This window comes from Diachasmimorpha longicaudata, chromosome 14 (assembly GCF_034640455.1).
Source record: "Diachasmimorpha longicaudata isolate KC_UGA_2023 chromosome 14, iyDiaLong2, whole genome shotgun sequence".
Taxonomy (NCBI): Eukaryota; Metazoa; Arthropoda; class Insecta; order Hymenoptera; family Braconidae; genus Diachasmimorpha; species Diachasmimorpha longicaudata.
This window is the reverse complement of record NC_087238.1, coordinates 3,821,546-3,847,006: the sequence shown is the minus strand read 5'-3', so window position 1 is coordinate 3,847,006 and position 25,461 is coordinate 3,821,546. Positions and strand designations below refer to the sequence as shown.

The following is a 25,461-nucleotide window of genomic DNA, read 5'->3' as shown; positions in this document are numbered from 1 at the left end:
CTGAATAAAAATGCCAAAAACTCATCACTTTTTATCATTAAATTTCAGTTGCTGCCCGACAACGTCGTAGATCCAATGGAGTTGCTCTCCTACCTGGACCCCCCAGATCTCAACACTCCCCCGAGCAGTGGAGCAAGCAGTGGTCATCCCTCCTCCAACGACGACATCCTGGCGTTCTTCGAATGAACCTAGAGTAAATGACCCCCAACTTGAAAATACGAAGGCACGTCATCTTTTCAAAATAATCAAATTTCAAAAAAAAAAAAAATGACAAAAAATAATAATAAACATCAGACTCATGTCATAACACGAGTGACACCAAGTCAATCCTCACTGTTAACCAAATGGCCAACAATTTGTGGTGATTACTGATGGCAATGGAGTCACGTGGGTGCTTTCACCTAAACCAATGGTACAAAACACTTTTTAGATCTAATTGTAATATTCCTATGGACAATGCTAGGGCATATTAGGTTTACAATTACCTAATTATATTGAAAGGGTAAAAAAAATGCTGCAGTTACAGTTTTTAACGATTATCTGGCTGTGGCTGTGAGTTGGTCTTGAATCAATGAATTTGAGGGGAAAAAAATTATAAAAATGGACCAGATTTCACAATTAACGAGATAACTGCTTCACAAATTCACTGTTTAAACTGTGAAATATTGAGTAAAGGCCTCTAATCGGTCTCTGAGGGCGGTCTACTGTCGACTGACTGTCGGCAACTATTACTTGTACAGAATTTTATCTTTATTATTTTTTTTCTCAGTTCTTTTTGTAAATAATCTCGATAGATTTAAGGATACTCAAACGTTGTAAACCTGCTTATTGATGGATAATAGCGCATACAGTGTTCCTTTTTTTTCTTTTGTTTAGGGAGAAATTTGATTTTTTCTGAGGATATTATATATTGTATCATGCGACACGTAAACCAAAAGAGTATGAGATTCTTCCAAAATTTTATTCCATTAATTTTTCAGAGTGATGTGGACATTTTGTGGGGGAAATGCATCTGTTTACTCTGGGGGACGAGGGGTGGTTGGGGGTGGTTATGTCCACTTTGTTGATGGAATCGTCGATTTTTTAAAATTTCTATTTTTGTCATCGTTTTTATTTTATCTGCTGAATGCAATCAACGAGTCAATTGAACTACTTCCTCATTATTTTATTTTCCAAAACCTCGTGAAGTCGCCGAAACTAAAGTTCTGATGTTGATATAGGAAATAATTGTGTTTATTTTCTGAAAAAATTAAATTGTATTTGAAGTAACATCTGTGGAGGAATTATCACGAAAATTAGTGAAGATGCACCCAAAAAAATGAGAGGCATTGTGGATGTTCAAGCTTACAAATCAATGATTTCAAGACATTGAATTGAGTCGTTTGATCTGAATAATTTAAGCGAGAATCGATCATGAGTCGAATTCAGAAAACTTCACTGAATCGAGTTTAAATAAATATCTGTGATTCAACTAAGTCACGAGATATTGAATTAAAAATTGATTCAAGTTGACCCGATGAGGCAAGTTGACTTAATTGACTCGAAATCGTCTCGTGCAAAGCCACAGTGGATTATTATTCGATATTAACGATACAATGACTCAATTCCAGTTGTGAAATGTCAAGTCAACTAGATAATTGGATTAAATTCTATGAATTATTCAACTCAATCGTAAAAATCCATAATCAAGTGCTGATAAACTTGAGTTTAGTCATTTTTTTTTTTGGTGCGAAAAATGTTAACTGCCAGTTCTTGAGGCACAACGAGCCCCGACTTATCTCTTCATCATCTTTGTATCTTTTTGTGATTGAAGACGATAAACAAGAATAGAAAAAAAAAACAAGAGAAAATATACTTAAAGTGATTCATGTAGTTATACAAATTTTATATATTAAAAAAAAGGAAAGGATGAAGGTGAAAGACGTGTGGTAATGCAACAAAGTAAGAAAATGTATTTATATTCCGATGAGTTTACGTGAGACAGTGCACAAGGCAGAGAAAACAGTTTAACAAATAATGAACAATTCGGTCAAGTTTCTATTTATAATTATTACGAATAATTGCGATTAAAAGTTTTATTATAACGTAATTATTAATCGTAAAAAAATTATTGTATATTATTTGTAAATACGAGAGGGTGAAAGAGAAAAAGGGAAAAGATGGAAAAGTGGAAAAAATAAAAAATGGAGATAGATTAATAATATAAGAAAAAAAAATAAATAAAAAGTGGCAGATACTTATTGGCCAGTTATAAACAGTAAACAATGGATTAATGATTAATTAAAGATGAATAAAAAAAGAAAATGATTGAAAATCTTAATTATTTCACAGAACCAAAACATACAGGTGATGTATGAGAATAACTTATCCTTACTTGATCGTTGATTGGGGCGGAAAGGGGTGACAGGGGGGGAGGGTGGCGGCGAGGGGGGTAGAGATAATGTGTACATGTGAGAAACGATTTGGTACAATTGTTCTGAATCGATAATGAGAGTACTACTACCTATATTAAAGACCTAAACTACCTTAATGAAGTTTATGCAAAACTGTAAGCTTTACTTAAGTGAATTCGCCAAGGAAAAATGAAAATCGTAGCATAACGCAACTGTAGGTACAGTTTGCGATGTCTACATAGGCAATAAACTACCCAATTATACCTACCTAATATTATTCTAAAGTATCGCGTTAACAATGACGTATGAATTTTTTGAGGGTTTTTTTTTCCTTTGATTTGGGTCTACAGCTCTTGACATCTGAGAAATCGAAAAAACATCGGAATTTAGAGAATTTTGCGGACAATTTTCAAAAGTTGATAACAATCAATCACATTCGTTTCATTTTTTACCTATTGACTGATGAATATTTTTTGGAAAATTACGAAATTAGTGGTAAATAGCTGTTTGGCAGTTTGAAGATTGGAACGAGTTTTTTTGGAGGTGAAAGCAGTTTTGCAGGGGATTTTTGGAAATGAAAAATAGGAACAATTAGCAGCTTCGAGGGATCTGTAGACTCAAGTCTCATAACTATATCACCACTGACGATTGTTGGATGGCCTATGATTTGAAGTTATTCTGCACCAATTGTGTCCCCAATTAAAAATTGACAAATTTAGTTGTAGGTGTGACACTGAGGCGAGTGAGATCAAACAGATTATTGTATATGAAAATTGGGGAGGGGCTCGCCTCGGGTGAGAAACATGTACGCATAAAGGAAAAAAACACAATAATGTTATTGGTTACATTCACCTGACAAATTTTAATACACAAAAATGCAGATGATGATTTATAATAATTATGAACAGAAATGAGAGAGAAAAAAAAGTGTTTCCCGATAACGATTAGAAACATTCAATAAAAAAAATACGTAAATAATGAAAAATATTGATTAAAGTTTTTATAATTACCCCGAACAACTCCTGCACTTCAATTTAGTTAATTAACGAGACAGAAAAAAAATTTGCCGCAATAAAAATCATCAAAAAATAGTGTTAATTATTTAGAATGAATACATTTGTATAAATGATTTTCATATATTTCTATACAAAGGTCACAAGATACAGCTTTTCATATTTATTCATATATACATGAAATAATCATTCGAATCAGTCATACAAAAACATCACTCGTACTTGGTATAAATATAAGAAGCAATTGATTTAGTGAGACCTTTTGTGGTCCTTTCCCTAGCACTCCAGTCTCCCTGGATTGATATCCACTGACCTTCACGGAAGATTCTAGTACTCAATAAATTGGGGGGGGGGGGGGGCGAGGGGGTAGAGAATATTACAGTTCTGTACAATTCAGCAGTATCTCAATAATAATAGTATTTACTATTAATTTCTAGGGGAAACTAGAATTTGAAATTTTTCCAGAAATATACAAATTGCAAAAAGAGCGTTTCGTCGAGGAGAGAATTTGAGGGAATTTATCTGATAAACTATATGACACCGTTTGATCACGAAAACCGATCTACAATTTGAAAATATTGCAATACAATTTTACAGATCAAGTATTTTCAAATTTAATCGTCGAATGGTGAAATGATTTATCCACTCGTGATTATTTTGATGAGGAGTTGTTGAGAGATATAATGCCATGATTGAAAAAATATAATCGTTATTTATTTATTTAATTTGTGTCTGGAGGGGTGGGTTAAATAAATCATGGGATGAAGTTGAAGGGATTACGATCACGAGTTATCTTCGTGTAGAGAAATCATTTCATCGATTCTCCCTCTAAAAATTCTCCCCAGAATAACGATCGAAGACATATTTACAAAAGATCTCTTTTCTTCAAGATCTCCATCATAAATTCATTTCATGTACAGAAAAAAAAAACGTTTCCACTTTCCGGAATCCCAAGACTAATCCAGAAGGCATGTTGACAATGAAAAGTTGATCAGTAAAATTTAATAACCAGAAAACTATGATTTTTCTGTGCGAAAAATTCTGAAACTCAGACCCACTCGATTGAGTTCTTCTACTAAAAATTCCAGAGCCACAAAATGTCTTCATTCTAGTGAAATTGTTCCTGAACTTCCTGACGAACATCCGACGACTAGAATTGTTTCTCCGTTTTTCTCGAAAATTCCTCAAGTGAAAAATTTTTTAAAGAAAAATTCTGGAAACAAGAATTTTTTTTTCTGTTCCACAATTAAAAATTTAATTGAATTGGAACTTAAACTGAAAAGGTGAACCGTGGAATCGATGGAATTCCTGGAAGGGGTTGTAACCAGAGTGTTTACCACTCTCAGGATCCAGTGGATCCTCTCCCCTGTCGAACTGTCGCCTCTTCTCCTCATCGGTGAGGACCTCTTTGGCAGCAGCAATATCGATGAACTTCTTCTCGGCCTTTTTCTTCTCAGCGCCATCCTTGAAATTATCAGGATGCCACTTTTGGGCTGCTTTCCTGTAAGCCTTGGTGATCTCCTGTTTGGTAGCTGTCTTGGTAACCCCAAGAATTTTGTAGTAATCCCGTCGTTCCGACCTCTTTTGATCCTGCTGTGCCTTCTGAAGGAGTTCCTTCGCCCTCTGGAAGCCTTCGTCCATCTCCAGGGCTTCCTTGGCGTCCCTGATGGCATCATCGAACATCTCAGCGTTGAGATATGCCTCAGCACTGTCGCAGAGAATTCCGGGCTCTCGTCTGATTTTCACGGCTTCCTGGCAGTGCTTAATGGCGAGGTCTGAGTCCTCGCTGTTTGCAGCGTGTTTGCAGAGGAAGTGGTGAGCCAGAAAGCGGACGTGATCAACGCTGGGCTCCAGATCCAAGACCGAAAAGGCCGAGGACAGACAAGTGGAAAAATCACGAGACTCCTCGGCGTCACGAGCTTCGTTCAATTTCTTCGAGACCTTCTTCAGTTTCCTGTAGAAGGGGAGACACGATTTGTGCTCTGGATCCAATTTTAAACATTCTCGAATCTCCTTCAGGGACTCATCGACCATTCCCAGTTGATAAAGTGTCGTTGAGAGTTTGAAATACCCCAGTGTGTTGTCTGGGAGGAGCTTGGTAGATGCTCTCATGTCGGGAATAGCACTCAAATAATTCTCCATTGCCACGTGACAGTCTGCCCTGTGTTCTCGAAGCTCTGGAGACCAGGGTGAGAACTCAATCGTCTGAGTCAGCAGCTGAACTGCGTCTGTATAGTAGCCTTCGTCCATCAACAATTTCGCGTTTGAGTACTTCATCTTCAGAGGCTCCATGTCTTGGAGGGCTGTCGAGGCCTCTGCATTGTCCGGGTCTATCCTCAGGACATTCAGGTACTCCTGCTCGGCCTTGACGAAATCTGCCTGCTTCCAGAGGACCTTCGCCCTCTGAAGACGAGCCGCTGTGAAGTCAGATTTCAACTGGAGAACTTTGTCGAAGTCTTGGAGGGCTTGTTTCGATTTACTCAGGGCTAGGAACACTGCGCCGCGTTTGTAGTATGTCAGGTAGTTGTCGGGATCACCGCCTGGAAGAAAAAAATGATTGCTTTTGATTTTTCTCTGAGTAAAACCCAAACAAAATGATTTTTTCTGACTGAAAATCCTGTTTAAAAATCACTGAAAAAAATTCTGATGACCATCCTAAATATTTAATATCTTCCAAACAAATGATTCGATTTCAATGAATCACCACTCAAATTGAAGTTTGAAAAAATCCCTTGAAAATAAGACCAAAAAAATCGAAATTCACTCTACCGAACTTGAGTTATGAACGATCGAAAACCGCTTATGTATTCTGATGACTACAACTTACGAACAGCTGCATGATACTCTGTCAACGCATCCTGGAGTTGTCCCCTGGCGAGAAATTCTCTCCCCTGTTCCAGATGTCTGTCTACCTCCGCTTGAGAGACACTTCCACCCACTGAAACACCCGTAACATAAATTCAAGGGCCAGCAAATGAGTCTGGAAAGCCGATCATGTTTCCAGACGTTTAAATCACCAATTAAAAGGTTATGATCAAACTCACCGTCTGAGGAGAGATTCAAGAGGACCAGTAGCAGTCCACAGTGATACATGTTCAACAAAAATCGTAAAAAATAACAGTGGTAAAAGTCCTCAAACAATTGTCAACAACAGTGGAAACTTCTCTTATGAAAACTAGTGCCTATCTGTTGGATATCACAAACTGGCTGGCCACACCGCCATTGCGATCGTGGTCTCACCCCATTGGCCCAACACACACATATGTTTTTATTATCCCCACACAGGGGGACTTCTCCCACGTACGTCAACATTTTTCCCACGCGATTGGTCGTATTTATTTTAGAATTAACGGCTTTTAGTTACACCCCATTTTGCGGGGGGTTTGGGAGTAATTAACAAATCCGATATGCGATAAATCATCACGAAAACCGGCGACGAGTCCAACGGAATCTCGGCGTGGAGACAGCGATTCGATTTTTCGCGTCATTTCTAATTTTATCTATTCGAGATTAAGGGATGAAACTCGGCTTGAGCTCGGAGAATTTAATTCTCCGCCGAACAGGGTTGGTTTCATTCCTTGATGTTGATTAGGAATGTGGAGAAATTGTTTTAATGAGCTGAAGAATATTCGAGCAGTCAGTCACCCGCCAGAATCGACGGTGGCGCCTCTCGCGGACGGGGTCGGTACTAACACAGGGGTTGTGCCTCTGCTTTAGTTTATACGCTTTGCAAAAACAATAAATAGTACCAGGGGAAGTCGTAAGTGGCGCTGTGCACTGCATGTGTTCTGATTATGGCACGCAGAGGTCGCCATTTGTAAATGCTCTGTGGACATGAGAATTCCCCCAGTGACACACAGAGGGCCCACGTATATTATTTATTAAAAAATTAATGTAAAAGTATCAAAATATTATGAACTCAGTACGTTCATGCTGACCTCATGGGTAGAAAGCTTGTGCAGACAACGGGATTAGTTCATTTTTCGAGGAGCAATTCCCTGTCGGTAATGTAGAGACGAAGATTTTTGTCGCCACCGTCGATTACGGCGGCTGTGTGAACTACTCGAAAGTTCGATTCATTAGAAAAAAAATTCCATAGCTCAATTAACTGCAGGACTACAAACGAAATTATTAGGTGTACGATGATGTACTAACGATTTACAATCATGTACATTAGTCAGTTTTTTCATCTGCAACCCCCCGCTGGCTCAGTACATGGGGTGTAGTGGGGATGGTCCAACGACACTAGCGACACTACCGTCGATGAAATGACTCACGTTGCGGGAGCCCGAGCAGTCGGACGTCACGTAAATGGCAAAGTTATATCGGTCTACAACACTGGTGGAAAAATTCATAAAAAACTTTCACAAAACAAAATTAACAAAGATACGTATCAGCAATTAACGACTGCCAACGCGTTTCTCCGATAGTGCATCAGGATTTTCACAGTAATATCACGATATTTGTTGATTAATTGGAGTGTTTTAAAGGGTTTTGTGCTGTCGTCGAGAAGGATGGCGACTTGACCCTACGAATAATGGAACACTGTGCTCAACGGTACGTATATTTTATCGTACGAGAACGTCGCAACATCAGATGCAATTGCAACGTGGCCTTTCGTCATTGTTTCAGACGTTTTGGAACAATTTTGTTGGATTTTTGCGATTGATTTGGGGAACGATTATTGGGGTTTTTAGGTGGGGAAAGTCGATTTGGGGAGACGTTACGGTCGTGTTTCGGTTCTGTCTCTGTTGGACGCACGAGGAGGACATTCAGAGTGGAGGAGACACTACCGTCGTAACGAGAATTTTTTTTGTTCCCAATTTGGTTTCTTTGTTCGATTATTTTGTGTGGGAGTTCCTTTTGGGGGGTTGATAGCAATTTTTGGGGGGCTTTTAGGGGGTTGGGAGTTGGGGGGAAATGTAAATATGTTGGTTTTGACTGGCGGTGGGGTTGGGGAGGGGGAGGTTGAGATGCTGGAGCAGATCCAATTTTTTGGGAATTTGTTTCGATTTTTGGGGGTGAGAGAGAAATTTTCTTTGTTCTGGAGGGATTGGCATCCACTGGGGTATTTACGTTGTTATAAATAGTGAGGGGAAAATGTTAATGCCACCAGGAGATGAATAAATATTTGTAAGAATTTTTAATTTATTGGTGGGTTTTGTAGGGAAGAGGCAGAACGAGGTGAGTTGACTCGTCTCCAGAGGAAGTTTTTGATGAATCTAGCACGATCTAGGAGCAGTGGAAAAATTGTCGTGGACTGAGAAGAAAAATTATTTTTGATAAATATTTATTTACTTGGGAGATGTATTTATTTTTGAAATATTGTTTTTTGGATTGGGTCAGTCCCAGAGGAGCTCGATGATGACAAACCTGTTGTTGATCTGGGAGGTGATCATGTTGGAGAGGACTTTGAATCAAATCTGTTGATAATTTTTCATTTTTCTCAATTTTTGATCGGGGGGGAAGGATTTCGAGGAATTTTGTAATGTTCATAATTATTGCAGGAGTTCACTTGAGGTTATCATTAGCATGATCATGTTGTGGAGGAATATAATTAACATAATTCAAATCTAATCAGAATCGCCTAGTAATGATTTGAATGGAGAATTAAAATGGTTATACACTTCAGAGAAGTGATAAATATTTGACAAAAACTATTATTTTTTTCTCAGTGCACAGACTTTTTCGTAGAATTTATTTTTTTAATAAAAAAGTATTACGACGTTCTTGTATTTTTCATAACTTTTTGATATTTTCGTTGCACCATTTCGTCAAGATCTACCTCAAGATCAGTTACATATTTATTAATAATAATATCGAGTACTAAAATGAATGTACAATAATCATAAGTAATTTAGTGTCATTTTTCCTGACTAATTGTCAGTAATCTGTCACCAAATTACATTGATAAAAAGCCCTGATAACCGGGGTAATCCTAATCAGTCCCCAGTGTCAGCAATAATTGACAGATCCCTGAGAACAATTCAATGAAAAATTTCTCCATTTCTGTTGCTTGAGTATTTTTTATTACAAAAATAAATGAAGAAATCAGTCGACTTTGTCATTATTTCATCGATGCCAAGGAGAGGGGGGAGGACCAGGTGATAATGAGGGACTTGCTGGCACCTGGAGGCCCAGGTTATTTAGGGAAAATGGAGAAAGTCAATGTCTAGGCATTTTTTATCGTTCTCTCTTTTTATTTATTTTATTTATTTATCTGTTCGCTAATGAATTTTTGGTCTCATTGCAGCTTGCTGATTTGAGATTTTCTCAAAAAGGTGATTTGTTGAACTACGAGGTGAGTAATGGAAACTATCAAAGTCTTTAACTAATTTCTAAACGCCTAATAATGGTAAAATTCAAGATTAAAATTGCCATTAAATTGCAATAAAATTTTTCCAAATGGATTTACATTTTTCAAAAACTGCTTATGAGCTGAAGCTATTGATTTTTCATTCATTATTTCAAGTCATTTTACTGTAATAATTTCCCTCTGAATGTTTTTTCTCAACAATTCGTATGGTTCTGCCAATTTAATTGTGACAAATGTGTGGGATTACTTTTCTTCCTTCGTCATTAGTTCGTTCGTCGATAAATGACAATAGACAGGGGGGGGGGGTCGAGTAATTACAATCGATAATAAAAATCAAATCAATACGAAGTTTTTTAATCAATTGAATAAGAAATTTTAGAGACATTTTAATTGTTTTTTTTTTCTCGAAAAATTGATATCACAACTTTTTTTAAGCTCTAAAACTAAAAAAAATATACGTAATGTAATATTTTCCAATCTTTAAATATTTAAATTTATGGTAAATGTCGAGCTACTTTAAATAACAGTAACTGAAACATAAAATAAAATAAAAATAAATAAACAAAATTAATGAAATATCGGCACTGCTGGAGCGACGATATCTAAAATTCCATCTTTGGTTATTGATCCCTAAATTATATTGAAATCCTGAGACCTTTTGCGGGCATTTTCATCCAGGAAATCGTCCTTCCGAGCTTATCCCCTAAGTTCTTCCCCCGATTATCATCATAATCCTTTTTATTAGCAGTTTTTCCCTATCGCAGCCGTAAAATTTCTGATATTGAGGGACACTAATCCCGAAACTAATCCAGAACGTCCCTTCCAGAAATCTCAGGTCTTTCAAAGAAACAAAATTCTTCAGAATAAAAACTTTTTCTCGAACCCATCAAGTCCGCTCCAAAAATATTCGGCAAAATATTTTAATAAATTCGTGAACGATGAATCCATTAATTAACAATAGTGTCACTGAACAATAAAGTCCAGTGACAAAATACTTTTCAAAATATTTTAACAAACTCGTAAACGATAAATTCATTGTTTTGATGATAGGGTCAACTGATTTTTTCGCGCTCTCGGTTCCCCATTTCACTATCAGGTCAATCCTTTGACTCATCGTGTCACAATATCACGAACTCATGACTAACCAGAACATCGGAGTCATCCACACATGTCACATGAGAATCCCATTGACTTATTCCACATGAAGTGAGTCAATAGAATCAAACGAGTCAGGACAACACAGCATTTATTTAACTCATAAATTCCCAAAATCCCTAAACAATTCCACTAATTTTCAAAAAAAATTTCTGTCCGCTGCAGATGGCAGAAGTAGACCCCGAAACCCTTCTGGAATGGCTGTCAATGGGCCAGGGAGACGAACGAGACATGCAGTTGATAGCCCTGGAGCAGCTTTGCATGCTCCTTCTGATGTCGGACAACGTGGATCGTTGCTTCGAGATCTGCCCCCCCAGGACCTTTCTCCCAGCCCTGTGTCGAATATTTCTGGACGAGCATGCCCCAGATAGTGTCCTCGAGGTGACAGCACGAGCCATTACCTATTACCTCGATGTATCAGCTGAATGTACCCGGAGAGTTGTTGCTATGGAGGGAGCAGTAAAAGCAATATGTGGACGCCTGTCAGGGGCAGGTTTGGGATCACGAGCTAGTCGTGATCTTGCTGAACAGTGCATCAAGGTACTTGAGCTTGTTTGTGCTAGAGAAGCTGGTGCTGTTTTTGAAGCTGGTGGATTACCATGTGCTTTGTGCTTCATTCGTGAACATGGGGCACGTGTTCATCGTGATACTCTGCACTCGGCAATGGCTGTTGTTTCGAGATTATGTGGTAAAGTTGAACCGCAGAATAAAACACTTCCGGATTGTGTTGAGGCATTGTCAACGCTATTGAGGCATGAGGATGCGCATGTGGCTGATGGTGCACTCAGGTGTTTTGCATCATTGGCGGATAGATTTTCGCGGAGGGGAACTGATCCAGCTCCACTAGCTTGTAATGGATTAGTCTCAGAATTATTGTACAGATTATCGAATGCTGCAGGACCTGGAACATCAGTTACAGCGACATCCAGTAATCCTAAGACACCACCACCATCGACAGCATCATCGACGATGCCAACAGCAGAGCCCAAGTCATGTGCATCTGTCTCCACGATTATCAGCCTCTTGTCGACCCTATGTCGAGGTTCTCCATCGATAACTCATGATCTTCTGAGGTCTGAACTACCTGACGCCATTGAGAAGGCCCTCAAGGGGGATGAGCGGTGTGCATTGGACTCCATGAGGCTCGTTGATCTTTTACTGGTTCTTCTGTTTGAGGGGAGGTCAGCTTTGGGACGGGGAACTGCTGGGGGACCTTCTGGGCCTCTTCTTCCTAGACTGAGGAGGCTCGACAGTGCGGGGGAAAAGTCACATCGACAACTGATTGATTGCATAAGGTCTAAGGATACCGATGCACTCATCGAGGCAATTGACTCCGGTGGGATCGAGGTGAACTTCATGGATGATGTTGGACAGACTCTGCTGAATTGGGCGTCCGCCTTTGGAACTCAGGAGATGGTCGAGTTTCTCTGTGATCGGGGCGCTGATGTCAATAAGGGACAGAGATCATCGAGTCTTCATTATGCCGCGTGCTTTGGCAGGCCAGCGATAGCTAAAGTACTGCTGAGACATGGAGCTAATCCTGATCTCAGGGATGAGGATGGCAAAACACCACTGGATAAAGCCAGGGAACGAGTCGATGAGGGACACAGGGAAGTTGCTGCTATTTTACAGAGCCCTGGGGAATGGATGTTACCACCTAATCAGGAACATAGGAAGGTCGATACCGAGGTGGAAGAGATGACTGAACCCAAGGGGGATCCGGAAATGGCACCTGTCTATCTGAGGAGACTTTTGCCGGTTTTTTGTGCTACTTTTCAGAGTACCATGTTACCCAGTGTCAGAAAGGCCAGTCTCAGTCTCATCAGGAAGATGGTGCATTATATTCAGGCGGAACTGTTGGTGGAGACATGTGGGGCTGATAAAACTGCAGGATGTGGAGCTATGCTTGTCGAGGTCATCGCTAATGTTCTGGATAATGAGGTGAGGAGGGTTACGAGGGGAGAGAAAGAGGATTGAGGATTCATTGATTGATTGGAATGATTTATTAGGAAATTATTGATTGGTTATGATATGAAAAAAATGGGTTTGAAGGAAAATTTTGAAGATGAAATTTTTTTTTCTTTGGTTTGGTTTTTGCTTTTAGAGAAATTGTTGAAAGACAATTATCTAATGGAGGACTAAAAATAGGGGGAAGGGAATATTGTGCAGCCACTGGAGTTCATTTTTTCCCCTCATTTTGTCCTAGAAAATTACGATATTTACGAGTCATTCTCGAATCAATGAATCACGAATTTCTTTTCGAATATCTTTTCCATTAATTTTAGTTCACATTATTAGAGACTAGAGTAGATTTTATGAGATTAGGAGTAGGGACTTCATACATAATTTATAATTTAGAAAAAAGATTTAGAATTTCTTCTGCAGGAAATTGAGATTAAGTCAACGCCACCACCGCCTCCGCCTCTCAAGTCGATCGGCCCCAAATTGCCCTGCCTTACGTCTCGCAAGAATACCAGTTCTCAGTACTACATTATCGATAAAACGGTAACATCCGTTTTGTTATAAAACAATTTGACCTTGCCTTTTCTTTTTTTAGTTTGATACAGAACAAATTGATCCTCCCTTTTTATTTCATTTCCCCCCAGGGAAAATAAGAATAAGGGTTGGGGGTGGGGTGGGAGGGGGGTAGGTACGATATATTTGACTAATGAATCATGACAATAATAACGTTTTTCGTGTAATTTTTGGGTGGTGGGGGAGGGGCTGATAACAAGAGGAGTTTTGATTTTTAACAGACGCATGTGATTACTTTTTAAGTTATTTTGTGCAGTTGAGGTGATGCCAGAGGAACTGAGTGATACTTTCAAAGATAATTAATTATCAATGTGGGAATACTGATTTTTTTTTGTTAAAAAAAAATTTATTTTCCATTTTTTATTAATTTATTTTGAGATTCTGACAGTGAAACGAGAATTTTATTTTTTATTTTGTTAATCGTGAGATTATCTCGGTAATGAGTGGTTTTATGAGAAAATGTCATAAGATATTTTTCATCGGAAATTTCATCGGCTGGAAAAAAGATCCTATGACATTTTATCGTAGAATCACTGGTTATGGAGATAGAAGTGTAATTAACAAAAATGTCAGATTTTGACGTTAGAGAAAAGACGGCTAGAAGACTTTTTTTGATCTCCAATATCTTCAGATAATTTTTTTCATTTTGAATATCTTTCATCGGGCTTTAAAGTGAGGCCTGACTCATGCAATTAGCATAAATAACAATTGTGCTCGATAAATAACAATTGTGGTAAAACTTGATGGCCGGAGGTGGACGAGGCGACAATTGTCTATCAGAATCCATTAACTTGTTAACAAATATCCTATTAAATTATTGAATAGAGAGGCGAGCTTCCGATGAGACGCGAGTGTTCTTTGTTTTTTGCCTGCCTCAGCAAAAAGTGAATAAAATTCATGACAATCAATCGAGAATTGATCTTTGGTTTGCTTGTGCAATGCTCATTATTTCAGTAAATTTCAGGGAAAAACTGAGTGAAGGAGTGTCTGCAGGTTAATCAGGATGGAAACTTCAATGTTATTTAATTTATAATTAATTCGAGCAGTGGAGCAAGATGAAAATTATTAATTTCAACTCTAGTGTAACCCGGGCCACTGAAAGATACAAAAAAACCATTTTAAAAAATCCTGAAACGGTTTCATCGTAATTTTGGATCGCAGACACTTCTTCTCAGCTTTCCCTTCCAAAAAATAAATTTCAAATCTTGCGACTTCAACAGGAGGACGAGGACGGTCATCTCATAGTCCTACAGATGATCCAGGACCTGATGACAAAGGGAAAAGACGAGTTCCTCGAGCATTTCGCTAGACTCGGAGTCTTCTTAAAGGTCGCGGCTCTCGCTGGCCCCCAGGAGATGACCCCAGAACCCGAGTCTGAGTCAAATCAGTCTGGTGAGGATCACAGGCTCGAGGATGCCAGGGAATTACTGGTGGGGAGGGCCTATCACTGGCGGGACTGGTGCATCTGCCGAGGCCGGGATTGCCTGTACGTCTGGAGTGATGCAGCTGCTCTGGAACTCTCCAATGGCAGCAATGGATGGTTCAGATTCATTCTGGATGGAAAACTCGCCACTATGTACTCAAGTGGAAGCCCTGAAGGAGGTACTGACACCACTGGTGAGTCATTCGATGAAAATGACATTGAAAGAAGCCTGATGATTCTGGAACCCTATCTGGTGCTACTACTCCGTATAAAAATTTTTTTTTCTTTTTCTTTGAATTACTCATTTAGTCCATTAGAACTAGATATTCCATTAATAAAACATTAATTTTATTGTGCAAACATGGAAGTGAGACCAGTTTTCATTTCTTGGACCCAGGGAAATTGTTTGACGAATAATTTTATCGAATGCCATCTCGTTTTTTGAAGACAATTTTAGAGAATATGTTTCGTTATCTTAAAATAAATTCTCTGAGTCCATTCATCGATGGCTTTATTCACTCATTTGTAATTAACGAGGGGCTAGACTAGATAAATAACTCTTTTTTTTCTTTCACTAACTGCCAACAGGAAAAGGACGAAACACTGAGTCCCTCACAACGGAAGGTAGGTCCATCTACGATTCCCGTCACAATAATCCATTGGCAGAAGTTATGGCACTGCTGAAAGGTTCAAATCATTCACTAATTTCAATCCGAATAATTAAACCATCGTCTTGATTAATTATTCACAATATTTTCTCGTAGAACGATAAAACTACTGTATCGAATTAAATTGTCAGTCACAAAATTATTCGCAGTCACTTTTCAGTTTTAATTTTGTATTTGATGCGAAAGTGATTCGGGAAATTTTGGGAGAACATTTTTGACAATGTTATGTTAATGGTTTTGGAAATGTAATTCATGTGGAGTTGTGAATATTTTAGAAAATCGAGGTGAGTTTCTGGAGAAACTTCAACGTGCACGCAGTCAGGTGAAGCCAAACTCAGTGAGCCAACCAGTATTATCACGACCTGGTGCCACTCGATTGGTCGTGGGCAACTGGGCTTTGTCCTCACGTAAAGAGGGAGAATTATGTATTCATAATAGTGATGGACAACAGCAGGCGACAATCCTCAGGGAAGATTTGCCTGGATTTATTTTTGAGTCGAATAGGGGAACTAAACATTCATTCACTGCTGAAACAAGTTTAGGTAATGATTCAATGATTTTTTACTATTTTTAATTATCTCCTCGAGGCACTTTGATGATTAAACAATTATAGAAAATCGATTAATTAATTTAAAGTGACTCTCCTGTTTTATAAATTCAAACATTATCGGAAATTACACAAAATTAGAATTAAAACCTGCACAGTTGGAATCGTAATTGTTTCTCAATTTAATTATCGTTCGTTTTAAAAGAGAAAAGTTCAAGAAATGGTAATTTAAGATCTTAAGACCGTGTCTCATGGAAAAATCAACGTTTTCGGTGTATTGAAAAATTAGAATCTGAATTTTTTATTATTAAACGTAAAAAATCAATATTTTTTTGACTTTTCCTAAAAGTCAATCCTCCGTTTGCTTAACAAGTTTTATTGTTTATTTCAAAGAAGGAAATGTTTAAAGAAATATCAAGACTTTCCCAAATTGAATTTAAACAATTGTGACGGTCTATGATTTTTTTCGAATTTTACCTGAGGGCAGAACTACTTTAATCTAATTAATCAATGAATTTTAATGAATATGACTTCACCAAACTCTTCTAGGTCCAGACTTTGCTGCAGGATGGGCGGGAAAGCGTGGCAAGCGTCTCCGTTCAAAGATCGAAGCGATAAAGCAAAAAGTAAAAACCCAGGCCCAAGAGATCTACGAGAATTACTTCAAAGCTGCTCAGGCCCAGCCACGTGGAGTCGTAGCAAAACTAGCAGCGATAGTCTCCCAGGTCGACAAAGCATGCCAGAAGCAGCTCTCAGGGAACCGCGAATGGCGTTCAGTGTTGCAAACTGCTCTTGAAGAGTTGAAAGTTCTTCTCAACGAAGAAGGTCGAGTCTCCGCCTATGAATTGCATTCCAGTGGTCTCATTCAGGCCCTCCTGAGCCTTCTAGCTGGTCCCTCTGGTCCCCAGACCCCATCAGTTCGTGCAACAAAACTCAGACTCCAGAGAATAGCTGTATTCAAAACATGTTTCCGTTCGAAGGATACAAATTATGGAAATTCAGCGAAAATATTAGTTCAAAAACTCGTATCTGTCCTCGAATCCATTGAAAAACTTCCAGTTTATCTTTATGACACACCTGGATCTGGCTATGGGCTGCAGATTCTCACCAGGAGATTGAGATTTAGATTGGAAAAAGCACCCGGTGAAAGTGCACTCATTGACAGATCTGGTAGAAGTTTAAAAATGGAACCATTGAGTACAATACAACAACTTGAGAATCATCTTCTGAAGATGATTGCTAAGCAGTGGCACGATCACGATCGAGGAACATTTACATTTGTTAAAAAATTAAAAGACAGAGGTAGAATGCATTTTCAGTATCAGTATGATTTCGACGAGAATGGAATACTTTACTGGATCGGTACAAATTCAAAGACAGCACCAGAGTGGGTTAATCCAGGACAATATGGGCTAGTGGTGGTGACATCAAGTGATGGTAGGAGTCTACCTTATGGCCATCTCGAGGATATATTGAGTAGAGATCAGAACGCCCTCAATTGTCACACCAATGATGATAAGAGGGCCTGGTTCTCCATTGACCTTGGAGTCTGGTTGATACCCAATGCTTACACCCTGAGGCATGCCAGGGGCTACGGCAGGAGCGCACTCAGGAACTGGTTGTTCCAGGTCTCCAAGGATGGAGTCAACTGGACGACTCTGTACACTCATATCGATGATTGTAGTTTGAATGAACCTGGCAGTACTGCCACGTGGAATTTGGAAGTTCCTGCTGAGGAGACTCAGGGCTGGAGACATCTCAGGTTACAGCAGACAGGAAAAAATGCCTCGGGACAGACGCATTATCTGTCAGTTTCTGGATTTGAAGTCTATGGAGAAGTGACAGGTGTTTGTGAAGATCTGGGTAGAGCAGCACGAGAGGCTGAGGCGGGTGTTCGAAAGCAGAGAAGACTAATCAGAACTCAAGTACTTCGTCATCTTGTTGCTGGTGCTAGAGTTGCTCGGGGTCTTGATTGGAAGTGGAAGGATCAGGATGGTAATCCACCAGGTGAAGGCTCCATCACTGGTGAACTACACAACGGATGGATCGATATAACTTGGGATCACGGTGGATCCAATTCTTATAGAATGGGAGCAGAAGGAAAATATGATTTGAGATTGGTGGGCACCAGTTTTGATGCTGATTCGGGAAAAAGTAAAAATGGATCGGGTATATTGACAGGGAGAAAGTCCAGTTCTACACCGAGTTTACCCGATTGTACAGATGTCAGTTTGAGGGGATCTGTTGCATCTACTGATCAAGCTGCTAGTGCTGATAATCTTGCTGCTAAACAAGCTGCTGAATCCATTGCTCAGAGTGTTCTGTCGGTAGCGAGGGCTGAGGCTGTTGTTGCTGTTACTGGTGAGGGTGGATCCAGTAATACAACTGGTGAACTCAGTGTTGTACTTCATCCGAGGCCAGAGACAACTGTCAGCAGTGATTTGGCGACTATTGTTGAGACTTTAGCACTCAATACTGATTGCTCGGGGAATAGTAATAGTAACAGGGCCTCCAGCAGTTCGAAACCACTTTATTCTACTGTTCGAGGGAATAAGGTATTTTTTTTAAATTTTGTCGTTTAAAAATTACATTTTTTTTCAAATTTTTAAGTCATCAAATCATTTCAAAGCAATTCTTCGAATATGTCCTCAAATTTCTCTCGAATTGTCTGAAGATGACATGATCAGGAAATATCATGAAATAATTTCATCGTTTGTATGATAATAACGTGTTAATGTGTGAATTAATTTGTTGTAACGAATTAACTTTTAGCCGGCTAGCGGTTTATTGAGTCTGGAGGCAGTTGAGGTGCTAGATCGTCTCCGTGAAGGTGCCGATAGACTTCGTAACAACACTAACAGTTTCTTGAGTGGAGAATTACTCGGTTTAGTACCTGTTAGGATCTCAGTGTCTGGTGAGAGTGAAGATAATTCACTCAGAATCCGCCCAGTGCCAAAGCACAATATAACAGCTCAAGATGGTACGTATTTTCGCCTGAAATCATTGATCAGTCATTCAGAAGTCATTAATCACGTCTGTATTTTTCTGGGTAATCACTGCGGATTATCGTCAACCTCAGTGAATTTGTTCGATTAATGTTTTGATTAATTACTATTAATAGTAGCTAATAAAGAGTGCAGTCGAGACAAGGATGCCAGTTCGTCATCTCAAAATCCAGCTGGAGGATGTCCAGTTGTTGTTACCAATCCAATGTCAGTGTCAGTGCCCAATCTTGCGTGTTCTGATGCTAATAACACTCTGGAGCCAGTTGCTGCCACTGGTTTGCTTGAGACTTTTGCTGCCATGGCACGAAGACGTACTCTAGGTTTGTCTTAACATTTTCCAAAGAATTTTATCGTTCTAGGAATGTATTTCAACATTTCAATAGTCCTTCGAGACAATACAGTTAAAAAATGTTCAATTTCCGTTGTGTTAAAAGATTAAAATCCGAATTTTTGATCGTTAGACGTCAAAAAATTGAAAAATTCTTGTGTTTGTTCATAAGAACGAAACGTTTAAATTAATATCATTATTTTCCGAAAATTAATTCAGATGAAATACCGACTACATATGATTTTTTAAATTTTACTTTTGCAGTTAGTTAGAAAATTTTACAACTGAAAATATTCAAAAACCGCCTATCCAATGGGTAAAATGTCGACCTGAGGGTAGACCGACTTTAAATCTTCTCATCTCTCATTTCTCCATCACAAATAATCCATCAACATTGAATACTAATTTTAGGACCATCTGGTGGCCAACATATTGCACCAAACTCAAACACAGGATCGAATCCACGTGGACCAAACTCAGTTTCGAGTCTTGTCAGGTTAGCCCTTAGTTCAAATTTTCCTGGTGGTTTGCTGAGTACGGCCCAGAGTTATCCGAGTTTAACGAGCAGTGGACAAGTGGCTGGAAGTGGTGTCACTACAACCACTGGTGCTGGACTTGGACAAGCACTAACAATGTCCCTCACTAGTACCAGCAGTGATAGTGAACAGGTGAGGATTATTGTTGCTAATTGTGTGTCTTATTTTGCTAGAAAATGGTCATTAACATTGACACGTTTACTTCTCCAGTTAATGCTAACGATTTAAACTGCTCTTATCAGTTGTGATTGTTCATTGATCCTCTAAAATAATCGACTTTATCGAGTGATAAATCTTTCCACAAATGTCGACGTAATTTTTCAATTCAAATTTTTATTTTCCAATTTATCAAATTTCCTCTCATCAATAATTTAACACGTGAAACGTGGAGATCCAGAGGATATGACGTAGTTTCACCTTCGAAACGAAATTTTTTAATGTAATGAGAAGTTGTGGCTTCAGGTCAGTCTAGAGGATTTTCTGGAATCCTGTGGAGGTGTCGCAGGCTCCAGTGTCTCCGGTGTTAGAACAGCAGGTGGTCCCACTCTTCTCGGAGAGCTAGAAGACGACGATGATGGTGTTCTCGCTGAAGAGGAGGACGATAACGACGAAAACGATCAGGAGGAGGACGATGAGGAAAACGAGGAAGAGGTTGACGGTGTGGAGGGTGATTACGAGGAAGTCATGGTCTCCAGAAATCTTCTCGCTGCCTTCATGGAGGAGGAAACACCCCAGACATCCAAAAGACGCGCCTGGGATGATGAATTCGTTCTCAAACGACAGTTCTCCGCTCTCATTCCAGCATTCGATCCTCGCCCAGGTCGAACAAACATAAATCAAACGACAGATCTCGAAGTCCCCCCACCAGGAAGTGATCCACAATCAAGTACACGAGTTGGTGCCCCAACAATGCCCCGTCTCTCCCTTTCACTGAAGGGCCCAGGTCTGCCGGAGATACCGGACGTGGAGCTGCCACTCTCTGATCCTCATTCGAGTATATTCCAAGCTGTACAGGAGCTCATGCAGATGACAGAGCTGGGAACACGTCAGGAGAAACTTCGTCGTATCTGGGAGCCAACGTACACGATAATCTATCGAGAATCCAAAGAGGAGGAGTCGTCAGGACGTGCCACTCCCATTGTTACCCTGTACTCAGGGAAACCCACCCAAAACACGAACGCCTGCACAGTTGAGGATGTTCTCCAATTGTTACGTCACGTCTACGTAATTTCAACATCTCGTGATGATAAAAAAGATGACATATTGACAGACGATTCGCTAGAGTCCTGCTGGGTCCATCCAGACGATTTCACCTCGAAGAAAATCACCAACAAAATAGTCCAGCAAATTCAGGATCCCCTGGCCCTGGCAGCTGGTGCTCTACCCACGTGGTGTGAGGAACTCGCCAGAAGTTGTCCCTTCCTCCTCCCCTTTGAGACACGTCGTCTGTACTTCTCCTGCACGGCCTTCGGTGCATCCAGATCCATTGTCTGGCTTCAGACCCAGCGTGACGCTGTCCTGGAACGTCAGAGAGCCCCTGGACTATCTCCCAGACGTGATGATAGCCATGAATTCAGAGTTGGTCGTCTCAAACACGAGAGAGTGTCAGTTCCACGAGGTGAAAAACTCCTCGACTGGGCTGAACAAGTTCTCAAGGTTCACTCCAGTAGAAAGAGCATTCTGGAGGTTGAGTTCGTTGGAGAAGAGGGAACTGGTCTTGGTCCTACTTTAGAATTCTTCGCTCTGGTAGCCGCTGAATTACAAAGGAAGGACTTGGGTCTGTGGCTCTGCGACGACGAGGATCCCAATCAGATGTCCTGCCCGTCTGATGAACATGTCAGGCCTCCTGGGTACTATGTCACAAGAGTCAGTGGATTATTCCCAGCACCTTTGCCTCAGGAATCAGAGGAGTGCAACAAAGCTGTTAAATACTTCTGGTTTTTGGGAGTTTTTCTTGCTAAAGTCCTTCAGGATAACAGACTTGTGGATTTACCGTTGTCCAGGAGCTTTTTGAAGCTCATGTGTCGTGGTGATATCACTAATAATGTCAATGAGAGAATTGGACTCACTGGAATCACTCAGGAGAGCATGTCCAGCAGCATGGCAAGTAGTTTTATATCTGAGGAAGGTGAAGAGGGGACTGGATTGCTGGAACCCAGCCCCTGGTGGGAGGGAATTCTCGATGTGGAGGATCTTGTGATGGTCGATCCTGTCAGGGGTGAATTTATCAAACAGGTCCACATGCTCAGTCTCAAGAGGGAGAGGACCATCAGTGAAGGGGGTGGGGACGAGGATCCAATGAGAATTCAACATCCGTCCGGTGCTTCGGTGCCTATTGAGGAACTTGGCTTGACCATGACTTATTCACCTGGATCTAGGGTATTTGGACATGAGATCGTGGAACTTGTTGATGATGGAGCTGATGTTGTTGTCACGATGGAGAATGCTAGGGAGTATGCGGAGATGACAGTCAAGTATTGCTTGGATAGTGGAATTGCTAGACAACTGGAGGCTTTCAGAAGCGGATTTTCCAAGGTCTTTCCGATGGAGAAACTTCATGCTTTTAGCCCTGAAGAGATCAGGGCTATGCTTTGTGGAGAACAGAATCCTGAGTGGAGTAGGGAGGACTTGCTGAATTATACAGAACCGAAGCTGGGGTACACTAGGGAGAGGTGAGCATTTTTTAATAATTTATTATTATTGTTTAATCATGTCTAGTGGGGAAGAAGTCCCTAGGACGAGGTCTATCATTCAATAATCCGAGAATGTTTTCCTTTTTGTTAATTATTGGACGATAATAAATTAAAAAAAAATAGGTTTAATTTTATTATTTCAGTAGCGACATAAGTCACTTCTGACTATTGACCAGTTTTTGATGGATATCTCGGAATCGAGCGAAGATATCAAAATTTTCAACGGCACCTTTTTTGTGGAGCGAATTGCGCTCTACAATAAATGTCATAACGAAAATTGTGGTATCTCTCGTAGATTCGGAGATATCGCTCAAAAACTCACCGCAAAGATGAGTCATCTCGTTTTACCACTTCGATCCTGATTTGATTGATAAATTATTTTTAAATTGAAAATATAAATATTTTTCGATTGAAATAACTAATACGAGTATTTTTTCTATAAAGAATGAATCATTTTAAATTAATTCTTCTGAAAGTATTGTATTTATATACAGCTGGATGAATTTGACATTTAATTTCAAATGAATCCGTTAAAATGTAACTTTGAAAAAATAATTCCTCAAGACTTCAAAATTTCTTCTGTTTGACATCACATTCGGACTTTTGGGGTTATAATAAGTCGATACAATACAAAAAATCCCAAATTTTAATTTTCGCGATTCCAATGTTTCAAATCAGGGACAAAAACGTATAAATATTATTTTTTTCTGCATCTGATATAATTTTAAAATAATGATTATTTTTCAGTCCTGGCTTCCAGCGTTTCGTCAACGTTCTCCTTTCCCTGACCGGGCCTGAAAGAAAGGCCTTTCTTCAATTTGCAACAGGCTGTTCAGCTCTCCCTCCAGGTGGTCTATGCAACCTCCATCCAAGACTGACAGTAGTGCGAAAAGTAGATGCTGGCTCCGGTGGTTATCCTTCCGTCAACACATGTGTGCATTACCTTAAACTCCCAGAATACCCAACCGAGGATATTTTAAAAGAAAGACTACTGGCTGCGACTAGAGAGCGGGGTTTTCACCTGAATTAAGCCAGGATTACCCTAGTAATTATGAAAATTCAATTATGTCTGTTCCACGGAGCAGACAGGGGGGCGGGAGGGAGGGTTGGGGGGGGGGGAATAAATGATGTGTTTGTGGCACTTAAATCAATGTGCGAGGTTATTGTTACGGCCTTCGATGTTCAAAGAATTGTCAGAATGATCGTGAGAATTTATCAATTTAATGTAAAGTTCTTTCGACGTGACTAAGTAATACAGGCACTGGACAATTGATAGGTAATAAAACGTATTGGCACATAGATGTGGAAAATTTCTCAATGACAATTACACGAAACTTCTCGTAGTCTTATTGCGTTTTTTTTTTTTCATTTGGAGATTTTGAAATGAGAAATTTTGTGAATTTTAGCGAATGCTTTTTCATTACTATTGCCCTCTTATGCTTTTTTTTTTATTCTGGGAAGGGGGAGGACATTTGTCTGTGTACGTATTGCTACGTGATTTTTGTAGGTGAATTTATTTTTTTGCTCGATTTAGGGAAAGATGAGACATTTTTTTTGGAGGGAAAAATATTGGAAAATGGATTGAAAATTTATTGTTTATTTTCTTGATGAAGGCAGGAGTGTTTATTACAGTTCAAGTTCAGTCAGATGTTCGGTTGGAAAATATCAAGTTCGTCGGTGGATGCAGCGAGGGAAAATCGGTTTTTGAAAGTCGTTTATTCTCTTTGAAATCTGTATAAAGCTTTCTACTTAAAAAATGAACTTAATTCTTGTTCGTTAATTTTTTGTCGAGTAAACATTACTCTGGAATGTCAACTAGAGAAATGCTGCGTTCATTGGTGATGATCGAATCGCTGGATCGTGTCGTGAAGATTATTTTTTGGAATAAAGTCTGAATCTATTGGTTTAGTTCCAATAATTGATTGATGATAATTCGCTCTGCCTAAACGTGTGAGAGGAAGTAACTGTGGTCATTATGATTTTTTTTTAGATAAATGAAGGGATAACGATAGCACTGATGCTACTGCTAAGGATTTTCAATTTTATTCGCAGTCATAAATAAAAATTAGTTGCTAAATCATGAAATGCGACGGGTTTCAGAGAGAAATCGATGTGAAAAACATTTTCACTCATAATTTTTCATAATTGAGCTGCAAATAGATATATTTGGGGTAATTTAAGAGCAACGGATGACTATTTTAAAGGGCGGGGGCCTTCAACCGACGAATAAACCACAAAAACCGTAATAAATGAATAAACATCACTAGGAGTTTCTGGCATTTGTGAGACTAAAACAGTCGCTTGACCCCAATTCATCAATTTAGTCAACTTAATCATTGGATATATAAAAAATATTAAATTAAAATTGAACCAAAACAAGGGGAGTATAATGGTAAATATAAATATATAAGAAATGAATATTTTTTGTTCCTCGGTAAATGAGTAAATTAATGAGACTCGTCAAGTCCACGGGCACTATGCATATTTGTACGATACGCTACTTAATGCTCACAAGAATGATCATAAATGAATTACAATAATGGATAGATGGGGTGATTATCAATAACAGATGATTAAAAACAATTCAGTATACCTGTATTAGCGATTAGATGAAGTGAATATAAATGATATAATATAAATGTGAGAGATGATTACTAACGATATCGAAGACGAAAAGATCACTGATGTAATGAGGATAAATAATTAGTTAATATTAATTACTGTATTATAAATTATTATTGATTCTTGGGGGAGATGAAATAAAATGAGAAAAAAAAACATTATTTTCAGATTCTCATTGCTTTTTCGTTTTCCAGTTGATTGTTTTAAAAAATTCTGGTTTTCAAGTG

General features: G+C 39.2%; 3 protein-coding genes across 19 annotated transcripts in view; 2 read left to right on the top strand and 1 right to left on the bottom strand.

The window, feature by feature from the left end:
• Nucleotides 1-2,314, top strand: part of LOC135169341 (zinc finger MIZ domain-containing protein 1) — an 89,889-nt gene extending 87,575 nt beyond the window's left edge. For both annotated transcript variants that reach the window (XM_064134264.1, XM_064134263.1), the window contains one exon: nucleotides 49-2,314. In XM_064134264.1, the coding sequence (XP_063990334.1) occupies nucleotides 49-186 (138 nt within the window). In that variant the 3' untranslated portion in view covers nucleotides 187-2,314. The remainder of the gene's footprint in view (nucleotides 1-48) is intronic.
• A 1,195-nt stretch (nucleotides 2,315-3,509) lies between these two features.
• Nucleotides 3,510-6,653, bottom strand: LOC135169342 (dnaJ homolog subfamily C member 3). Its single transcript, XM_064134265.1, has 3 exons — nucleotides 6,451-6,653; nucleotides 6,234-6,344; nucleotides 3,510-5,946 (listed from the first exon to the last, which is right to left on the bottom strand). The coding sequence occupies exons 1-3, from the start codon at nucleotides 6,497-6,499 to the stop codon at nucleotides 4,661-4,663; spliced, it is 1,446 nt and encodes a 481-aa protein (XP_063990335.1). The 5' UTR covers nucleotides 6,500-6,653; the 3' UTR covers nucleotides 3,510-4,660.
• A 1,025-nt stretch (nucleotides 6,654-7,678) lies between these two features.
• LOC135169344 (E3 ubiquitin-protein ligase HECTD1) lies at nucleotides 7,679-25,395 on the top strand. Of its 16 annotated transcripts, none has more exons than XM_064134278.1 (13): nucleotides 7,679-7,963; nucleotides 9,660-9,707; nucleotides 11,043-12,818; nucleotides 13,263-13,382; nucleotides 14,633-15,014; nucleotides 15,424-15,459; nucleotides 15,779-16,045; nucleotides 16,600-18,605; nucleotides 18,823-19,030; nucleotides 19,172-19,375; nucleotides 19,795-20,051; nucleotides 20,370-22,591; nucleotides 23,360-25,395. In XM_064134278.1, exons 3-13 carry the CDS (start codon nucleotides 11,043-11,045, stop codon nucleotides 23,640-23,642), a joined length of 7,761 nt encoding a protein of 2,586 aa, XP_063990348.1. In that variant the 5' UTR covers nucleotides 7,679-7,963; nucleotides 9,660-9,707; the 3' UTR covers nucleotides 23,643-25,395. The 16 variants fall into 16 exon arrangements, with proteins under 16 accessions (XP_063990348.1, XP_063990343.1, XP_063990347.1 ...); XM_064134273.1 differs by having other exon boundaries at nucleotides 15,424-15,522; XM_064134277.1 differs by having other exon boundaries at nucleotides 14,633-15,029; nucleotides 19,175-19,375.
• The last annotated feature ends 66 nt before the right edge of the window (nucleotides 25,396-25,461 follow it).

What these genes read in the sequence shown, in the direction of transcription:
- LOC135169342 (XM_064134265.1), bottom strand. Translation starts at nt 6,499, where the DNA reads ATGTATCACTGTGGACTGCTACTGGTCCTCTTGAATCTCTCCTCAGAC. An exon ending in CTTGAATCTCTCCTCAGACG is followed by an intron (nt 6,345 to 6,450) that starts GTGAGTTTGATC and finishes CGGGTGTTTCAG; the next exon opens with TGGGTGGAAGTGTCTCTCAA. An exon ending in AGAGTATCATGCAGCTGTTC is followed by an intron (nt 5,947 to 6,233) that starts GTAAGTTGTAGT and finishes TTTTTCTTCCAG; the next exon opens with GCGGTGATCCCGACAACTAC.
- LOC135169344 (XM_064134267.1), top strand. Translation starts at nt 11,043, where the DNA reads ATGGCAGAAGTAGACCCCGAAACCCTTCTGGAATGGCTGTCAATGGGC. An exon ending in CTATCTGGTGCTACTACTCC is followed by an intron (nt 15,102 to 15,423) that starts GTATAAAAATTT and finishes AACTGCCAACAG; the next exon opens with GAAAAGGACGAAACACTGAG. An exon ending in CACTGCTGAAACAAGTTTAG is followed by an intron (nt 16,046 to 16,599) that starts GTAATGATTCAA and finishes AAACTCTTCTAG; the next exon opens with GTCCAGACTTTGCTGCAGGA.